A 24,596-nucleotide genomic window follows, 5' to 3' on the forward strand; every position below is an offset into this window, starting at 1 on the left:
AAAATTAAAATAAATGTCACTGGGCGCTCGGATAAATGTAAATGCAGGAATGCGAAAAAATGTTACAACACTGTGAATCAACATTGGTTTTCACCAGTTTTAGGTAGAAAGAAACTGAACAACACTCAGTAATGTACTCAATGTGCTCCAATTAGACAATCCAGCCTACAAGTTGCACAATAAATCTGTACCAACACTGAGTTGTGTATCATTAAGAAGCATCTGCTTTTGTTCAATTCACCCAATCACAGAAGCTACACATACACACACACACAAAGGTAATTTTCCATGATCTTTTTTCTAATCTTTTTTGAAAGACCGAACTGTTGGTGAAATAAAGCTCTTAAGTATTCAGCTAACAGCAATAACAATAAAGTTACACGAATACTGCAGATAGTGGTGGATAATAATAATCAAGCTCGTTAATTCATAAATTGCTGAGTAAACTTGTAAGGCACAAAATAATAAGAAATAGATGCCATGTACCATGGATGGATAACACATCCCAAATAAAGTTGAAGTTTAATGAGGAGCAACGAGACAAATATATTCATCTAGAATGCAAACTTTCAAAGTTATTCAAAAGACAAGTCCATTAAAATATCGCAAATGAAATTTTAAAAAGTAAAAATATTAACATACATACATTACACAGATGTTATTTGCGTGAATTAATATATAACATATCAAGGAAGCACTGCCCTTTATGGTGTCTCGGCCCTTCCTGGTTTTAGTCTCTTTCCCCTTAATACTGCAGTTCTGATGAATTCAGAGAACACTTTGGATAGAATCCACTTTTCTACAATGTGAAGCATAGAGGGTTTCAGGTGCTGTATTTACAATTTTAACATGGTCCAAGTTTCATAAGAGGCAACCAAGCAAAAGAAAATTGCTCCATGCAGAAAATGCAATGTTTTAAAGAACAAATACAATTTGATACAAATCAGTCATCAATACACAGTTGTTTCAAATATATTGGTACAGGCAGGACAGTGGTGTATGGACAGTGGGAAAAAGTGGATCCGCACCAGTAATTCTCCTTTGAACAAACTGGACCGTCAGAGAAAAGCGATTGGGAAAATATAAACAGCAGGCAATCAAATAAAGAAAACAACGATTTGTATAAAGAGAAAATATGTACAAGTGGAAACACCAACAAGTTTAAAATGTCACTTTTTGATCATTTCAGCCTTTTGGGACTTAGTGGGTTTTACTATTTTACTTTTATGAATTAATTATTTCAGTGACCATCACTCGCAAAATGAGGGGTCTGAAATCTGATCAGAAAGAGGAGGTAGAGCAAATGGGAGGTGATAAAATAAAGGTTTTCAAAAAGGATACAATGAAAAGTATTTCAAGTAGTACAAATATTTTTTTCCAACAATAGAAAATATTGTGCATTGTAAGGCATTGGCAAACACTTCCAAATATTTATTTTACTTAGTCATCTGGGATTGGAGTGTTACAGTTGCCATGGTAAATTTTGACTTGTCCATCACATTTAAAGTACAAATCAAAGACCTCGTCATATCCGTGATCCCGCCACCAGGTACAGAGCTGTCTGTTGCTTGTACAATCAAGAATGTGAAAGAGGCCGATATGCTCCATTCCTATCAATGTGAAGAAATCCTGGTCACCTAGGTGGCCCTTAAAATGATACTTTTCTGCAAGGTTCCGTACATTCTCCATGTTCAGAAGCTGGTTGTAGAGTTCTGACTGACGCATAGCTTCTAAATTTAGCAGCATGACTCCACTATTGAAGCCGGGGAGGCCGTCTGGCGGAGGATCACCAACTTTAGTTTGGGGATTTTCTCTGCGGTACTGCCAGAAAGTGTGCCTTTTTCAAAAAGAAACAGAACAAGTCAGACGTAGCATCCATGTATCTTATGTTAATGCGACTGGTTAATATGAAATACTATGAAGAACAACCTCTCTAATAAACATGGGCCCAGTTTTTTCCTGCAGTGTTGAGACTGCAAATGTACACCGTAAATTGCCCCCTCTGTCCACTGATTTCAACATTTCTAAGCCACTCCATATTTTCTGCATTTTTAATTAGTTGTAGCAAGCAAACCGCCAAATCAGATGTGACGTGGCGTTTTTCTCCAGTGTTTCTATGGGCACAGTAGTTGCAAACAATGCCATCTTTATTAAGGAACAAGGGTTAGCTGCTAGAAATAGTGACTGGAAATTTCCAGGTCACCTTCATTGTCACAATTAATGATTGTGAAAAAAAAAATCCTTGGATTGAAGGGCGAAGGTTCAAATTAATTCCAGCCTATTCGCTAATATTCAGCAAGAGTGAAGCACACTTTATTAGGCACACGGGTCTATTAAACTGACATGTCAAACCAATACTGAATATTTCAATCCAAAAATTGAGGTTAAAGAGCTGGGGCCATTGTCATCTAAGAGACTGATTTTCTTTGCAACAAACAATAGCAGACTCCTTCCGCCAAGTTAATTAGTGCAAATGATTTTGCTGTTATTTCAAAATAATTTTTTCATTCTCAGTAACAATCTATGCTGAAATGTAGAGTGTGATTCAGCGGCCTCGCCGTGCCTGACTTGGTGTTGATTGCCGCGAGAGGCCTCTGGAAGATGCAAGTTGGGTGAAGTGGGGTCGAAAGATTGGGGCTGCCTTTAAAAATGGTGCCCCGATCGTGAGTTGTCCTCTGAGCTGAGCTCACCAGTGCAGGAAATGACTTAAAGAGTGACCTCGATGGGGAGTTCCTCGCCAAGTTTTAAAAAAGCGGCAAAGTGCCGTTGAATAATGGGGTCTGAACACCCTGCTAAACGCACCATCCAGCAGAGACGTCCGCTGAAACACACTGAATCAGTTTTTTAAAAAGTTAAGATATATTTTTATTGACATGACAATGCAAAGGTTTACGAACCTGCCTTTCAACGTGTCATAACAAGGGAAGGCAGGAGCACATCATTTAAATGCAATCAGATAAATCACTTGATGTTCATAATCACACCACTGCTAGGTGTCCATTACAATAACTTTTCAGTGTAACTGGCAGCAAAGGAAAAAAATTCCGGAACGCTATGATCGCCATTGATTTTAAAGAAGGGGTAGAGTGAAAATAACCATCCTTCTAACTGCTTTTGACAAGTGCCATGGTAAAGCCATGCATAGGTCCCATAAAAATGTGGAATAGCACAATTCATTTCCTGCCTATGATCTGCAGGATGCACTGCAGCAACTCAACAGACTTACTTCATGAGCGACATCCCACCAATGACCCCCACCAACAAGATCAGCAATTTGGGGCAAACAACATCACCATCAAGTCCCCTTCAATTGACACACCATCCTATCAACTCGGTAAAAGAGGCAAGGAACTGTCCATGGCTGAGTGTTGCAGACTGGCACATTAGGGCAGCCACCAAAAAGGTTCAATGGGGGAAATGCCACTGGCTAATGCCCTCCCCCTTGTAGTATATTGAGGAAACCAGGTAAATCCCCGAGGGCAGTATGCTACTGACATGAAATGTAAATGTGCATTTGCTGGATGAAGGGACTTGAAACTCAGTGTAAAGCTGAGGTTGTATGCTCTGTGCAGATGCTCCATTAGTTAATGTTGTTCAACTGTCAATGCATGTGGTTATATTTCCCACAGCTTCCAGTCATCGGGATTGGAGCAGTTGTGGATCTCCTATAATGACGGAGAGCCCAAGTGAGGTTGAAAAGTCAGAGGAGCTGCAGGGAAAAGTTCCAGGTAGCACAGTAGCACAGTGGGCAGCCCAGTAGCACAGTGGTTAGCACAGTTTCTTCAGCTCCAGGGTCCCAGGTTCGATTCCCGGCTTGGGTCACTGTCTGTGTGGAGTCTGCACGTTCTCCCCATGTCTGCGCGAGTTTCCTCCGGGTGCTCCGGTTTCCTCCCACAGTCCAAAGATGTGCAGGCTAGGTGGATTGCCCATGATAAATTGCTCTTAGTGACCAAAAGGGTTAGGTGGGGTTACTGGGATGGAGTGGGCTTAAGTGGGGTGCTCTTTCCAAGGCCAGTGCAGACTCGATGGGCCGAATGGCCTCCTTCTGCACTGTAAATTCTATGATTCTAAAAGGGGTAGGGGCTACGCAGAACAAGCTGATCAATTTAAAATGAAGTAATTTAACTGTTCATTTTAATCCAAAGGACACATGCTGACGATAAATAAGTGAATACAGAAATAATTTCTGCTCGTGACCTGATCAGCACCTTTTTCATTGAAATCTCAAATAAATGTCACATTATGATATCTAATTGCAGTCGCAGGACAGTAGGAAACAAGTAATAAGTTGCAAAGAAACTGAATTGCTTGAAATAACGAAAAATAATTATGTAGCACAATACTTGACATGTTTATTTATAGGACCATTTGCTGTATTGCTTTCTGCACACTTTCTACAATGAGAACATTTTTAAAAATGTTGACTTTTCATTTTTTTTATGAGAATGGATGCACATGATGCAAGATCCTTGTTGGGCAGTAAGCAACTTGAGCATTCTTTTACATTTTTAATCTTCAAATCAGGTTACTTGATGTACAGCAAGCGACAAAATCATTCTGTCAAATATGGTTGTTAGTATATATGAATGTGCATCTTGAATTTAGCATCAGGATCCGGTGGTAATGGTGTGGTTGGAACACATTGGACAGTCACTTAGCAGCTGTAATTATTTTGTGCACATTCATTGAGCACAAACGTAGCAAAAAGAATAAATTCATCATCCGTTTAATTTAACATTTTTTTCTGATACTTGGATTCACTGTTCTTTTAATTCTATTTGATTTTTTACATTCAGTCACACTGTCACCGAATTTGCAAGTTCAATGTCTGGAGTCGATGTCAAAATACTGGCAAACGTTTTTATAAAATAAATTTAAAGTGCCCAATTCTTTTTTCCCCCCAATTAAGGGGCAATCCACCGACCCTGCACATCTTTGGGTTGTGGGGGTGAGACCCAGGCAAACACGGGAGAATGTGAAAGCTCAAGGAGAGTGACCCAGGGCCAGGATCGAAACCGGGTCCTCACCACTGCACCACCCTGCCACCCGAAATGCTGGCCAACATGCTAGTACCATAAATAATAGTCTCTTATAGAGGCAGGGAGGGGTGTTCTGGAGACCGCTGGTAGAAAATATCTCTTGGGGTTTTGGAAATTTCCAGATATAATCCATGTTTTTCTGCTTTGGTTAGTTGAGTTTCTGACATCAGCATGCTTTGACAGACTCCAATTTTTAACAGACTCCAATTTAAACTACTGAAAAAATCATACTTACCTTTTGTTTGCCTAGTATGGATGCAGGTTCTCTCTGCTATCACACATCCTACCCATGTAGGTTGAGTGATATTCTGTGCAAATTCACTGGGTGGTAACATTCTCAGGAGCTTTGATCAACTGTGAAGTCTGTTAGCAGCAGTAGGCCATTCAGCAGGAATGCACATTAGCATGTAGTTCACTGCGTCCGATTCCCAATCTGCACTCCTAATGAATGCAACACAGACCATAACATGTTCTACATTTGACTCAAATGGATGATGCTGTTTCTTCATTACAGAACATTAACATTCCTAGCTGAAGTGTGTGTAAGACCCGGGTGCTAATGAGAAGCAATAAAACCTGGCTGTCACTGCAATCACATAAACAGATGAATGTTAATTCCCAAAGGCTATGAACAAAATGGTCCCTACAGACACAGTGGCACTTCCTGTATGTGATGACAGGTGTTCTCACATTACTGGTATGTGTGTGTGTATAGAAATAGCAATGTACCAGGAAACAGCCAAAGATTCAGACATGAGAATTTGGAAAAGGGAACAATGAAAACTTATTACTGGCAACTACAATAGCATTGCCCGCTGATCAAATGGCTTATATACAAGACGCAATTATGTGAAACTGGAGAAATCTATGCTGTAATTGGCTAGTTGGATGGTCTATATTAGTCATTCCAATGTGATATGGGCTATGCACACCTTTGCAGAGTCAACGCATTGGAATAATTAGTACAGAGCAGGGCAACATGAATGGATTGGTGCAATGCATGGATGCCATGGATGATGCCTTTTACTCTTGGAAACCCAAACAAAGTAACATTGTATTTCCGCTGAGCTGATTATTTTCACAGCTATGGTCATTCAGCCCTGCAAACAAGCCTACATGATGAATAAATGGACAGTCAATTGTCCTTAAGACATCCAAAAACATTTAGGAAGGAGATGCCAGAACTGGGAGCCTGTTGGAACTGGGGGTTGTAGGCAATGGTAACATATTGTGAATTTGTGGAAAACATGGCTAAAGTCAGAAGATAGAAACAGACATACTTTCAAAAGCACGGATTGTTCAGAAAAAGAATTGCGAAAAGAGAAAAGTGTTGTCCCTTATGTCAAAGACACCTGACAGGTAAATGTTCACCCTTTTGGAGGAAGAAGACTGAAATGTTCTGCTTTGACATTTCAAAATGAGAGAGGGGAAAAAAAAAATCAAGTTCCTATCATAGATGTACCAAAGATCCACCAAATCAGCATGAGGAGGCCACCCTGCTCAATGAGGCGAGAAAAGGGTCGGAAAGTATTCACAAGGATACAAAAGTTATTTTTATGGTCAACAAACCAAATATAAACTGAAAAATCCCAAACAGTTCAGAGTAAAGTTACCTCTAATTTTCTTTTTGTGTTTTTGGCCTGTTTGTTGCATTATGTGGTCCTTTTAAGACTGCCCCCACGATTTCTGCGTGGCCTATTTGCCCCCTGTAACTTCTGTGTTGGTGCACCTGTGCAGCAGCCTAGAGGGGCGTTCATTCAGAGTCAGAGTAGCTATTAATATGCAGTACCTTTAAGATGAAAAGAAATTCAAGGTGCTTCGCTGAGGTACAATCAGAAAAATGTAACTAAACATGGAATCATCAGCGAAGGAAGAGAAAGAAATGAAGAACTTGCCCCCTACTTACCATATAGGTGTTCCGCAGTGGGGTGAATATCAAAACATCCAGTAGACAAAATGAAAATTTGCCATCAAAGAAAAGGGAAACATGGGGGATGTAAAATTAATTATTTCCACATCGAAATAGTAGGTAAAGATGAGATGAAAATGATAAACGATGCAAAGGCGCAAAATTGAGACAAATACAAAATAATAAATATTCTGAATAATTACTTCCTCCAATTATTCATGACAGAAGACATAAGCAAGATGTTTTGCCTAATAACAAAAGTTTAATTGACAACGGTGGTCTCAATTATGTGAAATTCTTAAAGGGCTTCCCCAATGATAAATGGTATTTATCCCAGAGCACTGGGAGAAATTAGAGGCATTAATGGACATTGAGGAAGTATTAGCATCTAAAATACAAGCAAATGTGGCACAAAACAGAGCCAGACAACAAGAGATGCATTACTCAGACTTCAGTTTCATGTAAAATGGAAATCATTACAAAACCTGTTCTCAGAGGCCAATGTTTTCACACTCCGTTTCAAATGGACAATTACTGAAATAAAAATGACATGTTGTCAAAGCTTTTCATTTTGTGCTCATGAGGGGCACCCCGTGTTGTGTTCTCCACGAACAGAATTCTGCCATCAAGCCAAAAAACAGTCTGCCTATCACACAAATGCATAATGTGGTATAGAAATGTCAGTGCTGGTGCAATGCCAGGTATAGAGCATACGTCCTAATGTAGTGCTTTTCAAACTATTTTTCCGGGGCCCACTTTTGCCAACTGGCCAACCTTCGGGACCCACGTCGATGGACCTTCGCGACACACCCCACGTTCGCTTATTTTTAATGTGAAAGAAGCCTGCTTTGTCCTCACAATCTCACTTCAATCAGGTTCACAGGAGGGGAGGGCAAAGCGCACACAGGCGCGGACGTCAGTCGCCTTTGTGCCATCTTCAGCTTTATGAAAACGGAAAATCCAACCTCACACATGTAGGTCATCGTGAAGGGCAATAGCAACAAAAGGAGTGTTCTACTCAGCACAGGCTACTCCAGAATGCTGATGGCCTCTTGGGCTTCTGGCGTGATTACATTGTACTATCAGTGCAGTCTTTCATTTGGAGTCAGCTCTAAATTAATAACGAACTCTGACCTCAACCTTAAAATGAATTCTTCACCTGCCACAACTCTTTCAAAATCAAAATTTCTCCTCTCATTTGCCAGTACTTCCCGGCATATAACAAACATGGGCTTTGCATCCTTATTTGCTTTGGTGCAATTGACATAACCATACCTAAAGAACTCATCTTTATACTGCTTTGTTTCCAAGTTAAGTTTCTTCTTTGTAGGCTGTTAACCAGAGGCCCTCTATACAAAACTAACTGCTCTTTCCTGCATGGGCTCTCCTGTGCAGCTCTCTCCAGCAGATTCTGTTGTGAGATTCTGTCCCGTAGGTACACTGCTTATTTAAGTCTCTGGCCATCTCCTACGTTTCAGAAAATGATCCATCTTCACAATCCTCTTGCCGGCAGCTGGGAAGTTGGAAGCAACTCTGCTCCATGTTTTGGCACCAAAAGCAGGTACAGGAAGAGCGCTTGATGTCAGTTGTACGTGTTGGGTGCTTGACCTGCTCCCTACTGCCGCCACTGGCCAGAGGACACCACACAGCCTCTTTTATTTTAATTTAAATGGCGGCCATTCTCAACGTAAAAGCCGGTAGCGGTCGTTGGGCACTTCTCCCGGAATCAGGACCACCGCGGGAATGGCGTTACCGATTGCTCCGTGACCCCCCTGACATCCACATGTGACCCAAACACAGGTTGCGACCTGCACTTTGAAAAACCCTGTTCTAATGACTGGCAGATCGCATCAATAATAATAATAATATAATAATAATCAATGAAGTTACGGTGAAAAGCCCCTAGTCGCCACTTTCCGGCGCCTGTTCGGGGAGGCAGGTACGGGAATTGAACCGCGCTGCTGGCATTGTTCTGCATTGCAAGCCAGCTGTTTAGCCCACTGTGCTAAACCAGCCCCTAAAACAGCAATCCCTTCAACTGTTCACAATAGGGGCAGAGTACTGACGAGCCTCGACATAAGGTCTGATGTTAGATGTGAGAGAGTAGTGTGTGGGCAGGCACAAGAGAGTAGAGTGCGGGTGGGCACAAGACAGTAGAGGGCTGGCGGGCACGAGAGAGTAGAGGGCAGGCGGGCACGAGAAAGAGGGTTGGCTGGCATGAGACAGAAGAGGGCGGGCGGGCACAAGAGAGTTGAGTGCGGGTGGGCATGAGAGTTGAGTGCAGGCACGACAGCGTTGCGTGCTGGCGGGCACAAGACAGTAACTTGCGGGTGGGCACGAGAGTGTGGGGGGCACAAGAGAGGAGCGGGTAGGCACGAGAGAGTAGCGTGATGGTGTGCACAAGAGTAGCGTGCGGACTGGCATGAAAGTGTGGCGTGTGAATGGGCACGAGAGAGTAGAGTACGGGCGGGCACGAGAGAGTAGAGTGCTGGTGGGCACGAGAGAGTAGAGTGTGGGTGGGCACGAGAGAGTAGAGTGCTGGTGGGCACGAGAGAGTAGAGTGTGGGTGGGAACGAGAGAGTAGAGTGCGGGTGGGCAAGAGAGGGTAGAGTGCGGGCGGGCACGAGAGAGTAGAGTGAGGGCGGGCATGAGTGGGGGGCATGAGCGAGTAGCGGGTAGGCACGAGAGAGTAGCGTCATGGTGGACACAAGAGTAGCGTGCGGGCTGGCACGAAAGTGTAGCGTGCGGACGGGCACGAGAGAGTAGAGTGCGGGCGGGCACGAGAGAGCACAGTGCGTGTGGGCACAAGAGGGTAGAGTGTGGGCGGGCACAAGAGAGTAGAGGACGGGCGGGCACGCGAGAGTAGAGTGTGGTTGGGCACGAGACAGTAGAGGGCAGGCGGGCACGAGACAGTAAAGTGTGGGCGGGCACGAGAGAGTAGAGTGCGGGCGGGCACGAGAGAGTAGAGTGCGGGCGTGCACGAGACAGTAGAGTGAAAATGAAATGAAAATGAAAATCGCTTATTGTCACGAGTAGGCTTCAAATGAAGTTACTGTGAAAAGCCCCTAGTCGCCACATTCCGGCGCCTGTTCGAGTGCGGGCGTGCACGAGAGAGTAGAATGCGGGCGTGCACGAGAGAGTAGAGTGCGGGCGGGCACGAGAGAGTAGAGTGCGGGCGGGCACGAGAGAGTAGAGTGTGGGCGGGCACGAGAGAGTAGAGTGCGGGCGGGCACGAGAGAGTAGAGTGCGGGCGGGCACGAGAGAGTAGAGTGCGGGCGGGCACGAGAGAGTAGAGGGCTGGCTTGCACGAGACAGTAGAGAGCGGGCGGGTACGAGAGAGTAGAGTGCAGACACGACAGAGTTGCGTGCAGGCGGGTACAAGAGAGTAGCTTGCGGGCGAGCACGAGAGAGTGGGGAGCACGAGAGAGTAGCGGGTGGGCGGGCATGAGGGAATTGCTTGCGGACGGGTACGAGGGAGTAGTGTGCAGGCAGGCACGAGAGAGGAGCATGATGGTGGGCAGAAAAAGAGTATGCGGGCTGGCCCAAAAGAGTAGCGTGCGGACGAAACGAGAGAGTAGCGTGATGGTGGACACGAGAGAATAGCATGTGGGATGCACGAGAGAGTGGAGGGCGGGCGGGCACCCGAGAGTGGAGGGCGGGCGGGCACCCGAGAGTGGAGGGCGGGCGGGCACCCGAGAGTAGAGGGCGGGCGGGCACCCGAGAGTAGAGGGCGGGCGGGCACCCGAGAGTAGAGGGCGGGCGGGCACCCGAGAGTAGAGGGCGGGCGGGCACCCGAGAGTAGAGGGCGGGCGGGCACCCGAGAGTAGAGGGCGGGCGGGCACCCGAGAGTAGAGGGCGGGCGGGCACCCGAGAGTAGAGGGCGGGCGGGCACCCGAGAGTAGAGGGCGGGCGGGCACCCGAGAGTAGAGGGCGGGCGGGCAGCCGAGAGTAGAGGGCGGGCGGGCACCCGAGAGTAGAGGGCGGGCGGGCACCCGAGAGTAGAGGGCGGGCGGGCACCCGAGAGTAGAGGGCGGGGGGGCACCCGAGAGTAGAGGGCGGGCGGGCACCCGAGAGTAGAGGGCGGGCGGGCACCCGAGAGTAGAGGGCGGGCGGGCACCCGAGAGGAGAGGGCGGGCGGGCACCCGAGAGTAGAGGGCGGGCGGGCACCCGAGAGTAGAGGGCGGGCGGGCACCCGAGAGTAGAGGGCGGGCGGGCACCCGAGAGTAGAGGGCGGGCGGGCACCCGAGAGTAGAGGGCGGGCGGGCACCCGAGAGTAGAGGGCGGGCGGGCAGCCGAGAGTAGAGGGCGGGCGGGCAGCCGAGAGTAGAGGGCGGGCGGGCAGCCGAGAGTAGAGGGCGGGCGGGCAGCCGAGAGTAGAGGGCGGGCGGGCACCCGAGAGTAGAGGGCGGGCGGGCACCCGAGAGTAGAGGGCGGGCGGGCACCCGAGAGTAGAGGGCGGGCGGGCACCCGAGAGTAGAGGGCGGGCGGGCACCCGAGAGTAGAGGGCGGGGGGGCACCCGAGAGTAGAGGGCGGGGGGGCACCCGAGAGTAGAGGGCGGGGGGGCACCCGAGAGTAGGGCGGGGGGGCACCCGAGAGTAGAGGGCGGGGGGGCACCCGAGAGTAGAGGGCGGGGGGCACCCGAGAGTAGAGGGCGGGCGGGCACCCGAGAGTAGAGGGCGGGCGGGCACCCGAGAGTAGAGGGCGGGCACCCGAGAGTAGAGTGCGGGCACCCGAGAGTAGAGGGCGGGCACCCGAGAGTAGAGGGCGGGCACCCGAGAGTAGAGGGCGGGCACCCGAGAGTAGAGGGCGGGCACCCGAGAGTAGAGGGCGGGCACCCGAGAGTAGAGGGCGGGCACCCGAGAGTAGAGGGCGGGCACCCGAGAGTAGAGGGCGGGCACCCGAGAGTAGAGGGCGGGCACCCGAGAGTAGAGGGCGGGCGGGCACCCGAGAGTAGAGGGCGGGCGGGCACCCGAGAGTAGAGGGCGGGCGGGCACCCGAGAGTAGAGGGCGGGCGGGCACCCGAGAGTAGAGGGCGGGCGGGCACCCGAGAGTAGAGGGCGGGCGGGCACCCGAGAGTAGAGGGCGGGCGGGCACCCGAGAGTAGAGGGCGGGCGGGCACCCGAGAGTAGAGGGCGGGCGGGCACCCGAGAGTAGAGGGCGGGCGGGCACCCGAGAGTAGAGGGCGGGCGGGCACCCGAGAGTAGAGGGCGGGCGGGCACCCGAGAGTAGAGGGCGGGCGGGCACCCGAGAGTAGAGGGCGGGCGGGCACCCGAGAGTAGAGGGCGGGCGGGCACGAGAGTAGAGGGCGGGCGGGCACGAGAGTAGAGGGCGGGCGGGCACGAGAGTAGAGGGCGGGCGGGCACGAGAGTAGAGGGCGGGCGGGCACGAGAGTAGAGGGCGGGCGGGCACGAGAGTAGAGCGCGGGCGGGCACGAGAGTAGAGCGCGGGCGGGCACGAGAGTAGAGCGCGGGCGGGCACGAGAGTAGAGCGCGGGCGGGCACGAGAGTAGAGCGCGGGCGGGCACGAGAGTAGAGCGCGGGCGGGCACGAGAGTAGAGCGCGGGCGGGCACGAGAGTAGAGCGCGGGCGGGCACGAGAGTAGAGCGCGGGCGGGCACGAGAGTGGAGCGCGGGCGGGCACGAGAGTAGAGCGCGGGCGGGCACGAGAGTAGAGCGCGGGCGGGCACAAGAGTAGAGCGCGGGCGGGCACAAGAGTAGAGCGCGGGCGGGCACAAGAGTAGAGCGCGGGCGGGCACAAGAGTAGAGCGCGGGCGGGCACAAGAGTAGAGCGCGGGCGGGCACGAGAGAAGAGCGCGGGCGGGCACGAGAGAAGAGCGCGGGCTGGCACGAGAGAGGAGCGCGGGCGGGCACGAGAGAGTGAGAATGCGTGTGGGCACGAGACAGTAGTGTGCGGGCGGGAAGGAGGGGGTAGAGTGCAGGCGGGCACGAGGGGGTAGAGTGCAGGCGGGCACGAGAGAGTAGCGTACAGGCGGGCACGAGACAGTAGCGTGATGGTGGGCACAAGACTAGCGTGCGGGCTTGCACGAGTGAGTGGCGTGCGGGTGGGCACCAGAGAGTGGCGCGCGGGCGGGCACCAGAGAGTAGAGCGCGGGCGGGCACCAGAGAGTAGAGCGCGGGCGGGCACCAGAGAGTAGAGCGCGGGCGGGCACCAGAGAGTAGAGCGTGGGCGGGCACCAGAGAGTAGAGCGTGGGCGGGCACCCGAAAGTAGAGCGCGGGCGGGCACCCGAAAGTAGAGCGCGGGCGGGCACCAGAGTGTGGCACGCGGGCGGGCACCAGAGAGTAGAGCGCGGGCGGGCACCAGAGAGTAGAGCGCGGGCGGGCACCAGAGCGTAGAGCGCGGGCGGGCACCAGAGAGTAGAGCGCGGGCGGGCACCAGAGAGTAGAGCGCGGGAGGGCACCAGAGAGTAGAGCGCAGGCGGGCACCAGAGAGTAGAGCGCGGGCGGGCACCAGAGAGTAGAGCGCGGGCGGGCACCAGAGAGTAGAGCGCAGGCGGGCACCAGAGAGTGAGAATGCATGTGGGCACGCGAGAGTAGAGTGCGAATGGGCACGAGAAAGTAGTGTGCGGGCGGGCACGAGGGGGTAGAGTGCAGGCGGGCACGAGGAGGTAGAGTGCAGGTGGGCACGAGAGAGTAGCGTACAGGCGGGCACGAGACAGTAGCGTGATGGTGGGCACAAGACTAGCGTGCGGGCTTGCACGAGAGTGTGGCGTGCGGTGGACACGAGAGAATAGCGTGTGGGATGCACGAGAGTAGCATCCAGGCAGGTATGAGAGGGTAGCATGCGGGCGGGCACGAGAGTAGAGTGCGAGTGAGCACACGAGAGTAGAGTGCAGGTGGGCACGAGAGTAGAGTGCAGGTGGGCACACGAGAGTAGAGTGCAGGTGGGCACGAGAGTAGAGTGCAGGTGGGCACGAGAGTAGAGTGCAGGTGGGCACGAGAGTAGAGTGCAGGTGGGCACGAGAGTAGAGTGCAGGTGGGCACGAGAGTAGAGTGCAGGTGGGCACAAGAGTAGAGTGCAGGTGGGCACGAGAGTAGAGTGCAGGTGGGCACGAGAGTAGAGTGCAGGTGGGCACGAGAGTAGAGTGCAGGTGGGCACGAGAGTAGAGTGCAGGTGGGCACAAGAGTAGAGTGCAGGTGGGCACGAGAGTAGAGTGCAGGTGGGCATGAGAGTAGAGTGCAGGTGGGCACGAGAGTAGAGTGCAGGTGGGCACGAGAGTAGAGTGCAGGTGGGCACAAGAGTAGAGTGCAGGTGGGCACGAGAGTAGAGTGCAGGTGGGCACGAGAGTAGAGTGCAGGTGGGCACGAGAGTAGAGTGCAGGTGGGCACGAGAGTAGAGTGCAGGTGGGCACGAGAGTAGAGTGCAGGTGGGCACGAGAGTAGAGTGCAGGTGGGCACGAGAGTAGAGTGCAGGTGGGCACGAGAGTAGAGTGCAGGTGGGCACGAGAGTAGAGTGCAGGTGGGCACGAGAGTAGAGTGCAGGTGGGCACGAGAGTAGAGTGCAGGTGGGCACGAGAGTAGAGTGCAGGTGGGCACGAGAGTAGAGTGCAGGTGGGCACGAGAGTAGAGTGCAGGTGGGCACGAGAGTAGAGTGCAGGTGGGCACGAGAGTAGAGTGCAGGTGGGCACGAGAGTAGAGTGCAGGTGGGCACGAGAGTAGAGTGCAGGTGGGCACGAGAGTAGAGTGCAGGTGGGCACGAGAGTAGAGTGCAGGTGGGCACGAGAGTAGAGTGCGGGTGGGCACGAGAGAAGAGTGCGGGTGGGCACGAGAGAAGAGTGCGGGTGGGCACGAGAGTAGAGTGCGGGTGGGCACGAGAGTAGAGTGCGGGTGGGCACGAGAGTAGAGTGCAGGTGGGCACGAGAGTAGAGTGCAGGTGGGCACGAGAGTAGAGTGCGGGTGGGCACGAGAGAAGAGTGCGGGTGGGCACGAGAGAAGAGTGCGGGTGGGCACGAGAGTAGAGTGCGGGTGGGCACGAGAGTAGAGTGCGGGTGGGCACGAGAGTAGAGTGCAGGTGGGCACGAGAGTAGAGTGCGGGTGGGCACGAGAGTAGAGTGCAGGTGGGCACGAGAGTAGAGTGCGGGTGGGCACGAGAGTAGAGTGCAGGTGGGCACAAGAGTAGAGTGCAGGTGGGCACGAGAGAAGAGTGCAGGTGGGCACGAGAGTAGAGTGCAGGTGGGCACGAGAGTAGAGTGCAGGTGGGCACGAGAGAAGAGTGCAGGTGTGCACGAGAGAAGAGTGCGGGTGGGCACGAGAGTAGAGTGCGGGTGGGCACGAGAGTAGAGTGCAGGTGGGCACGAGAGTAGAGTGCAGGTGGGGACGAGAGTAGAGTGCAGGTGGGCACGAGAGTAGAGTGCGGGTGGGCACGAGAGTAGAGTGCGGGTGGGCACGTGAGTAGAGTGCGGGTGGGCACGAGAGAGTAGAGTATGGGCGGGTACGAGAGAATAAGTGCGTGTGTAAGAGAGTGAGAGTGCGTGCATTTAGGAAAGTGAATTAATGAGTGTCAGGTTGTGTTCCCATTTTATAATTAAATGATTGGTTAAAGAAAAGGTAGATAGATGATAAATCATAATAGACGAGCAGTTCAAATTTTCAAACTCTGTCGATATGGGCCTTTATTGATGTCAACTTATGAAGAACAAATACTAGAATGACGCTAGGTACAGCAAGTGTAGCTCAGTGAATCGGCACAGCGGCTGTCATTGCTGTGTATTGTCAGCCATGTTCCCTACCAACTCCTTAGGATTTCATGTTTAATATGCAATTTTCTTTTATTTAAAATAAATTTAAAGTACCCAATTCTTTTTCTTTCCAATTGAGTGGCAATTTAGTGTGGCCAATTCGCCTACACTGCACATCTTTGGTTTGTGGGGGTGAGACCCATGCAGACATGGGGAGAATGTGCAATCAACTTGCAATCAATAATTGAAGTCCAACCTAGCAAGATCCCAATGTCAGCTGGCAGTGCAGTATGAGTTAGGGGTTATTGATAGGACTACTGAACTCAGCACTACCCCCACTGGACCCTGAGGGGGACAGAAGGAGCTTATTGGTTTGGGGATTTTACTTGGTAATTCATTTCCATCATCCAAGACATTTATTGGATGGGGGTGGAGGCGGATATATGTCAGTGTCATCGGAGGTAGGATCTGTCTGGTCATGATGTTCCAGCCATCATGAATATGGAATAGGCTTGACATGCCTGTTGGTCCTTCCATGGGCCGTGCGGGCGGGCAGGAGAGAGTAGAGTGTGGGCGGGCAGGAGAGAGTAGTGCGGGAGGGCATGAGAGAGTAGAGTGTGGGTGGGCACAACAGAGTAGCGTGCGGGCATGAGAGAGTAGCTTGTGGGTGGGGACAAGAGAGTAGCATGCCAGCGGGCATGAGAGAATAGCTTGCAGGCGGCCACAAAAGAGTAGCGCGAGGGTGGGCACGAGAGAGTAACGTACAGGCGGGCACGAATAGTGTAACGTTCAGGCGGGCACAGTAGAGTAGCGTTTATCACCCTTTAGATTTCTCATCGTGAGAAGAAAGAGGTGGAGACCGATTAGAACAGGGTCCCGCAATAAATCATGCCCCAGGAGAACACTCCTCAGTGTATGTTTGTCCATGAAAACTAGCAGTGTAATTTGCTTAAGCAAACAAAAAACAATGTTTAAATGCCTGTTGTAGTCACTCCTGTGCATTTTGTAGTGATTAATTTTTGATGACATCTTTAAAAGTCAGTAATGAAAACTGGATAATTGTCTTGAAACACTGAATCACTTCAAAAGTGCACCCTTGTCTTCTACCCACATAAAAGCAGCAATTATACTTTCAAAAGACATTCACTGAAGATGAAGTGCTTTGGAATCACTTGAGAACATGATAAGGTGCTGAATAGAAAGACATCTCTCGTCTACTGTACAAATCAATTCACTTATTTCTTTTTGCTTCTGTAAGATCTAATGCCCCTTAACTCTTACTTGTTTCTGCTTAATAATCAGTTTTTCCCTCTCCTCGCACATTCGCTATCTCAGGAGCTGTGTTGCTCTGTTTTACAAACTTAAGTGGCTGTTATCATATAAATATTTTTTTCAAGCAGTTTAACCGGAGAGATCGCCTCGACTTTGACAATGGCTATATTGCGCTTTAATTTTCACAAAATCTCTGCTGTATCCCAGTTGTTAAAGGGTACAATAAGAATCACCCCAAAAACTCATTAATTCTCAGGTACTGCAACTTCTTTTTCAAACATTAGTCTCCAAAGCCTAGATTATGAAGTATGGGTAAATCTTCAACCTGGTCATTTTAAAAAGGACACAATCACATAAAATATGTTGTACATGGGGAAGATGTTTTGACATCTAGCTTGTGTGTCAATTTAAAAAGAAATTGCCCAAAAGAAAAGTTCAGCACATGAAAGCCTTGTTGTAGACAGTTAGCATCAAGTGTCAAGAATAGATAAATCTGTGCAACAAAATTGGTTGCTTCATTTCATGGAACCATGTAAATGCAATGTTTAAAAAAACGGATGAACCGTTTGATTTAGTTGATTATGCAGGTAACGAAAGGCAGCCAGCTAATTTTTGTACAGTCAACATGACGTTTCCAAGACTCAAGAGTTGGGGTTTTCAAAATTATTATTATTTTTAAATTGCTCACGAGTCACACAGAAAAACTGGAACAGTTTTCTACATTTGAAAGTCTCATGAGAATTGTAATAATAAAAAAGCCCAACTATTAGAGAATGCATACATTCTCTGTGAAGCACTGTGGCTTCACAGCTCCAGGGTCCCTGGTTCGATTCCCGGTTTGGGTCACTGTCTGTATAGAGTCCACACGTTCTCCCCGTGTCTGCGTGGGTTTCCTCTGGGGGCTCCGGTTTCCTCCGAAGGACGTGGGGCGGGATTCTCTGAAAATGGGGCAATGTCCCCACGCCGGCAGGAAAATCGGCACCAACCACCCCGGTGTCAACAGCCTCCGAAAGTGAGGAATTCTGCAATTTCTCGTCGAGGGCTAGGTTTACTCGAGGAGTAGTTCCGCAGCTCCAGCCGGCGCCAAAGGGCCGGCATGAATTCACGCATGCGCGGAATGGCCGGCGAATTTCCGCGCCAGCCCTCGGGCAATATGGCGGAGACCTATAGGGGCCCCCGCGGATGAAAGGTGGCCCCCCCACGGAACCAGCCCGCTAGCAGGTCGGTAGGCCCAATCGCGGGCCAGGCCAACGTGAGGGGCCCACCCCGGGGTTGGATCCCCCCCCCCCCCCCCCCCCCCCCCCCCCAAAGGACCGGCCCTGCACACTTACCGGCCAGGTCCCACCGCGTGTGATGTGAGTAACCCACGCCGGCAGGGCTGGGCAAAACTTTACAGCCACTTGGCCCATCAGGGCCCAGAGAATCGCCGGGGGTGCTGCTGTCAATGGCCCCCAACCTGCGTGGCGACAATTCTGCCGCCGCCCAAAAAACAGCGCCGGAGAATAGGGCAGCCAGCGTCAGGGCGGCGGGGTGGATTTCGCGCCTCCCCCCGGGGATTCTCCAACCCGGCACAGGGTCGGAGAATCCCGGCCGTGCTATTAGGTAATTTGGACATTTTGAATTCTCCTGCTGTGTACCCGTACAGGCGTCAGAATGTGGCGACTGGGGGCTTTTCACAATAACTTCATTGCAATGTTAATATAAGCCTACTTGTGACAATGAAGATTATTATTATTGTGAGTAGCGTGTGTTGACAGCACGGAGTCAAGAACAGTTCAATGCAGCAATTGGGTATTTTGAAGTAGAAAGGGTGCTTTGCCATGTTTTCCACCGGTCATTTTTAAATCTCTCAGCGTCGGTTAAGAGTGGCATGTTTTCACATCACTATCTGCTGAATATTGTTTGTACCTTTTTATCAATCTTTACAGTTGAACTATAGAGTAAAAGGGTCATTTGGAGAAGGTATGGAGAAATGAGTAGAGGACCGGCCTTTAGGAAGATCACTATTACAGTGGAAATAGTCATCAGGGATTCCAAGGAAAAGAAAATACATCTATTAGACAAAACACAGTAACTTCATTGCAGTGTTAATGTAAGCCTACTTGTGAAAATAAAGATTATGAGCAGCATGGTAGCACAAGTGGTTAGCACTGTGGCTTCATAGCGCCAGGTTCGATTCCCTGCTGGGTCACTGTCTGTGCGGAGTGTGCACGCTCTCCACGTGTCTGCCTGGGTTTCCTCAGAGTGTTCCACTTTCCTCCCACAGTCCAAAGACGTGCAGGTTAGGTGGATTGGCCATGGTAAATTGCCCTTAGTGACCAAAAAGGTTAGGAGGGGTTATTGGGTTACGGGGATAGGGTGGAAGCGAGGGCTTAAGTGGGGTCGGTCCAGACTCGATGGACAGAATTGCCTCCTTTTGTACTGTATGTTGTATGTTCTATTATAAAGGTATTTATATGCATTGTTCAAAAAATATAAATTTTATGACACGAAGAGACCAAATATACAGGGCATGATTTTGCAGAAAATACTGGGGTTCTGTTTTCCTCCCCAGTGTATTATGAGCGCAGGCCCTTATCTGTGCTTCCTACAGCCAACTTGATCATAAAGGTCTTATCAAATGGTGTGTTTGCGAATCAATGCGTGGAGGTCACTTGAAATGGTCCATGTCTTTACGCCAATTTATCCCGTAATATAATTTGGTTACGAGAGGAAATGTCAAAGAATGTTGCGTGGCAATTGGTTGAAAGGACACTGGAGGTTTGAGTGAGCTCTGAAAAGTCACATGGACGCGAAACATTAACTCTATGTTTCTCACTCCATAGATGCTGCCAAGCCTGCTAAATCTTTCCAGCACTTTTCTGCTTTGATTTCAGATTTCCAGCATCCACAGTGCTGTGCTTTCATATTGAGTGGTGGAAACTGACATTTAACAAAAGCATGAATAACAAGACCAGGGTAAAATGTGGAATGGTGTGGAGGGAGTGGGAGCAAACATACGCCCTTACATGAGAGTACAAGAACAAGTAGATAAAATCATAAACAAAAACAATTACTTATTCAATAAGTTACTTAGAATAAGGACATTATAAATAGAGGCAGAGGATACAAGGACAAAGAGTTAATAATAAGTTTCTATAACACACTGGGTAAGTGACAATTCAAGTACACTATGTGCTTCTGACATCTTATTATAGAAAGGACATTAAAGTCAAATAAAGTATACATTGTAAATTCACAAGGAGGAGAAACCATAGTTGGGAAGAGAGTCTTGAGAAAATGGGAATATTTTTACGGTAGCAGAAGCCAAGCAGAGATTTATTAGAGATTCTCAAAATTAAGAGTTTTAACAGGATGAATACGAAAAGGTTATTTTATCTGGTTGCGGAGTCAATGAATGGTCACTTGAGGTGTGAGGTTAGGAAACATTTTTCTATAGAGGGAGAGTTGTGGAATGCTCCACAAGCAAAGACCATTTCATCTTTTATGGAAAGAATAAGCAAATATAAGGGCAATTTAGCGTGACCAATTCACCTAGCCTGCACATCTTTGGGCTGTGGGGGTGAGACCCAGGCAGAGACGGGGAGAATGTGCAAACTCCACACGGACAGTGACCCGGATCGAACCTGGTTCCTCGGTGCCGTGAGGCAGCAGTGCTAACCACTGTGCCACCGTGCCATCCTTAGAATAAGTAAATGTTTTAAGCAGAGGAATAAGATGGAGAAAAGCCGTGGGATTCTGCTTTGGATGGCTCGAGCAAAATGCCAGCACAGACAAACAAGCTAAGTTCCCTCTTTCGGTGGTGGAAACATCTGTGGTTCTGTGGAACATCCAGTCATCCATGACAAATCTAGTAAAACCAGGATTACTGCAGAAGGCCAGATTTTGCTTTGGGATCTAACTGAAGGTCTTACGCAAGAAATTAGTCTCCAATCAATGGAAAATGTCCTGTTGCAGATATTAAGCTCAGATCTGGCATTCAGAAATTGAGACATAAAATGGGTGGGGGGGGTTTACAGAGAGCAAGAACGTCATCACACTGAATGTGGTATTTAATCATGGTCATGCCTGAACCATAAAGTCCGCACTACGTTCTTACCAGTGATTACGTATGAATCAATGTTTTACTGAAGAGTGCTTTATATCGACAAGATGGGAAATTTCAGGGACAAACATGCCTCACTGCAACGTTCACAAAACAATCCATGTATGTGACTCATGGATCAGTCTATCCATCAGACTGATGGTTATACACATGAACAAAACTTGAGTGATTTTAGAAAACCTACAGATTATTGACGCAGGAGGTGGAAGCATTTTTGTTTAAAAGAGTTGTCCCCCCAGCCCCTGCACGGACAGTCTTTTCATTCATGAAACAATACTGCTAGACTAGCTGGGAGCTCAATAGTAATGTCCCATCATCTGTCTCTTCATGGGCTGCACGATAGCACATGAGGCGAGCACTGTGGCTTCACAGCGCCAGGGTCCCAGGTTCGATTCCCTACCGGGTCACTGTCTGATTGGCCATGCTAAATTGCCCTTAGTACCCAAAAAGGTTAGGAGGGATTACTGGGTTATGGGGATAGGTTGGAAATGAGGGCTCAAGTGGGTCGGTGCAGATTCGATGGGCCGAATGGCCTCCTTCTGCACTGAATATTCTATGGTCCCCTGAGTTTGTTTTGTTGTTCCTCTTGGATTAATCTTAACGGGCAAACTTTATCACCTGGGTTGCCAAATAATAAAAAACTTTTGAAAGTGGTAGGGGATTGACAGGTGAGCCCGAACATTTAAGAACATAAGAACTAGGAGCAGGAGTAGGCCATCTGGCCCCTCGAGCCTGTTCCGCCATTCAATGAGATCATGGCTGATCTTTTGTGGACTCAGCTCCACTTTCCGGCCCGAACACCATAACCCTTAATCCCTTTATTCTTCAAAAAACTATCTTTACCTTAAAAACATTTAATGAAGGAGCCTCAACTGCTTCACTGGGCAAGGAATTCCATAGATTCACAACCCTCTGGGTGAAGAAGTTCCTCCTAAACCTACTTCCCCTTATTTTGAGGCTATGTCCCTTAGTTCTGCTTTCACCCGCCAGTGGAAACAACCTGCCTGCATCTATCCTATCTATTCCCTTCATAATTTTAAATGTTTCTATAAGATCCCCCCTCATCCTTCTAAATTCCAACGAGTACAGTCCCAGTCTACTCAACCTCTCCTCATAATCCAACCCCTTCAGATCTGGGATTAACCTAGTGAATCTCCTCTGCACACTCTCCAGTGCCAGTATGTCCTTTCTCAAGTAAGGAGATGAAAACTGAACACAATACTCCAGGTGTGGCCTCACTAACACCTTATACAATTTCAATATAACCTCCCTAGTCTTAAACTCCATCCCTCTAGCAGTGAAGGACAAAATTCCATTTGCCTTCTTAATCACCTGTTGCACCTGTAAACCAACTTTCTGTGACTCATGCACTAGCACACCCAGGTCTCTCTGCACAGCGGCATGCTTTAATATTTTATTGTTTAAATAATAATCCCGTTTGCTGTTATTTCTACCAAAATGGATAACCTCACATTTGTCAACATTGTATTCCATCTGCCAGAACCTAGCCCATTCACTTAACCTATCCAAATCCCTCTGCAGACTTCCAGTATCCTCTGCACCTTTCGCTTTACCACTCAGCTTAGTGTCATCTGAAAACGTGGACACATTGCCCTTGGTCCCCAACTCCAAATCATCTATGTAAATTGTGAACAATTGTGGGCCCAACACGGATCCCTGAGGGACACCACTAGCTACTGATTGCCAACCAGAGAAACACCCATTAATCCCCACTCTTTGCTTTCTATTAATTAACCAATCCTCTATCCATGCTACTACTTTACCCTTAATGCCATGCATTTTTATCTTTTGCAGCAACCTTTTGTGTGGCACCTTGTCAAAGACTTTCTGGAAACCCAGATATACCACATCCATTGGCTCCCCGTTATCTACAGCACTGGTAATGTCCTCAAAAAATTCCACTAAATTAGTTAGGCACGACCTGCCCTTTATGAACCCATGCTGCGTCTGCCCAATGGGACAATTTCTATCCAGATGCCTCGCTATTTCTTCCTTGATGATAGATTCCAGCATCTTCCCTACTACCGAAGTTAAGCTCACTGGCCTATAATTTCCTGCTCTCTGCCTACCTCCTTTTTTTTTTAAACAGTGGTGTCACGTTTGCTAATTTCCAATCCACCGGGACCACCCTAGAGTCTAGTGAATTTTGGTAAATCATCACTAGTGCATCTGCAATTTCCCTAGCCATCTCTTTTAGCACCCTGTGATGCATTCCATCAGGGCCAGGAGACATGTCTACCTTTAGCCCCATTAGCTTGCCCATCACTACCTCCTTAGTGATAACAATCCTCTCAAGGTCCTCACCTGTCATAGCCTCATTTCTATCAGTCGCTGGCATGTTATTTGTGTCTTCCACTGTGAAGACCGACCCAAAAAACCTGTTCAGTTCCTCAGACATTTCCTCATTTCCCATTATTAAAACTCCCTTCTCATCCTCTAAAGGACCAATACTTACCTTAGCCACTCTTTTTTGTTTTATATATTTGTAAAAACTTTTACTGGCTGTTTTTATATTCTGAGCAAGTTTACTCTCATACTCTATCTTACATTTTTTTGTAACTTTTTTTAGTAGCTTTCTGTTGTCTCCTAAAGATTTCCCAGTCCTCTTGTCTCCCACCAATCTTTGCCACTTTATATGCTTTTTCCTTCAATTTGATTCTCTCCCTTATTTCCTTAGATATCCAGTCGATTTTCCCTCTTTCTACCGTCCTTCCTTTTTGTTGATATAAACCTTTGCTGAGCACTGTGAAAAGTCGCTTGGAAGGTTCTCCACTGTTCCACCATAAAGTCTTTGCTCCCAGTCTACCTTAGCTAGTTCTTCTCTCATCCCATTGTAATCTCCTTTGTTTAAATACAAAACACCAGTATTTGATTTTACTTTCTCACCCTCCATCTGTATTTTTTTAATTTATTTTTTATTTTTTATAAATTTAGATTACCCAATTATTTTTTCCAATTAAGAGGCAATTTAGCGTGGCCAATCCACCTACTCTGCACATTTTTGGGTTGTGGGGGTGAAACCCAGGCAGACACGGGGAGAATGTGCAAACTCCACACGGACAGTGACCCAGAGCCGGGATCGAACCTGGGACCGCAGTGCCGTGAGGCGGTTGTGCTAACCACTGGGCCACCGTGCTGCCCTTTCCATCTGTATTTTAAATTCCACCATAGGTGATTGCTCCTTCCGAGAGGATCCCTAACTATGAGATCATGAATAAATCCTGTCTCATTACACAGGACATTTCACCGAGCCATTTTCTCCAGTTGAAATGAAATGAAAATTGCTTATTGTCACGAGTAGGCTTCAATGAAGTTACTGTGAAAAGCCCCTAGTCACCACATTACGGCGCCTGTTCAGGGAGGCTGGTCCGGGAATTGAACCGTGCCGCTGGCCTGCCTTGGTCTGCTTTAAAAGCCAGCGATTTAGTCCAGTGTGCTGAACAAGTTTCCAGTTGACCAGCAATGGAAATATCTCCACTAGATTGTCTCCCAGGCTGAAGTATACATGGCAATGGGAAGTAGCAGGGACAGAAAGAGCAAACCCAGAGGTATCC

At 48.8% G+C, this 24,596-nt stretch overlaps 1 protein-coding gene across 2 annotated transcripts in view; it reads right to left on the reverse strand.

Annotated features, from left to right (window-relative positions):
* Nucleotides 1–483: 483 nt before the first annotated feature.
* Nucleotides 484–24,596, reverse strand: part of xxylt1 (xyloside xylosyltransferase 1) — a 171,524-nt gene continuing 147,411 nt past the window's right edge. Inside the window, exon 4 of one of the 2 annotated variants that reach the window (XM_038816169.1) lies at nucleotides 484–1,837. In XM_038816169.1, the coding sequence (XP_038672097.1) occupies nucleotides 1,441–1,837 (397 nt within the window). In that variant the 3' untranslated portion in view covers nucleotides 484–1,440. The remainder of the gene's footprint in view (nucleotides 1,838–24,596) is intronic. The other variant, XM_038816170.1, reaches the window with a different exon arrangement.

The sequence above is a fragment of the Scyliorhinus canicula genome, chromosome 13 (assembly GCF_902713615.1).
Source record: "Scyliorhinus canicula chromosome 13, sScyCan1.1, whole genome shotgun sequence".
Classification (NCBI taxonomy): domain Eukaryota; kingdom Metazoa; phylum Chordata; class Chondrichthyes; order Carcharhiniformes; family Scyliorhinidae; genus Scyliorhinus; species Scyliorhinus canicula.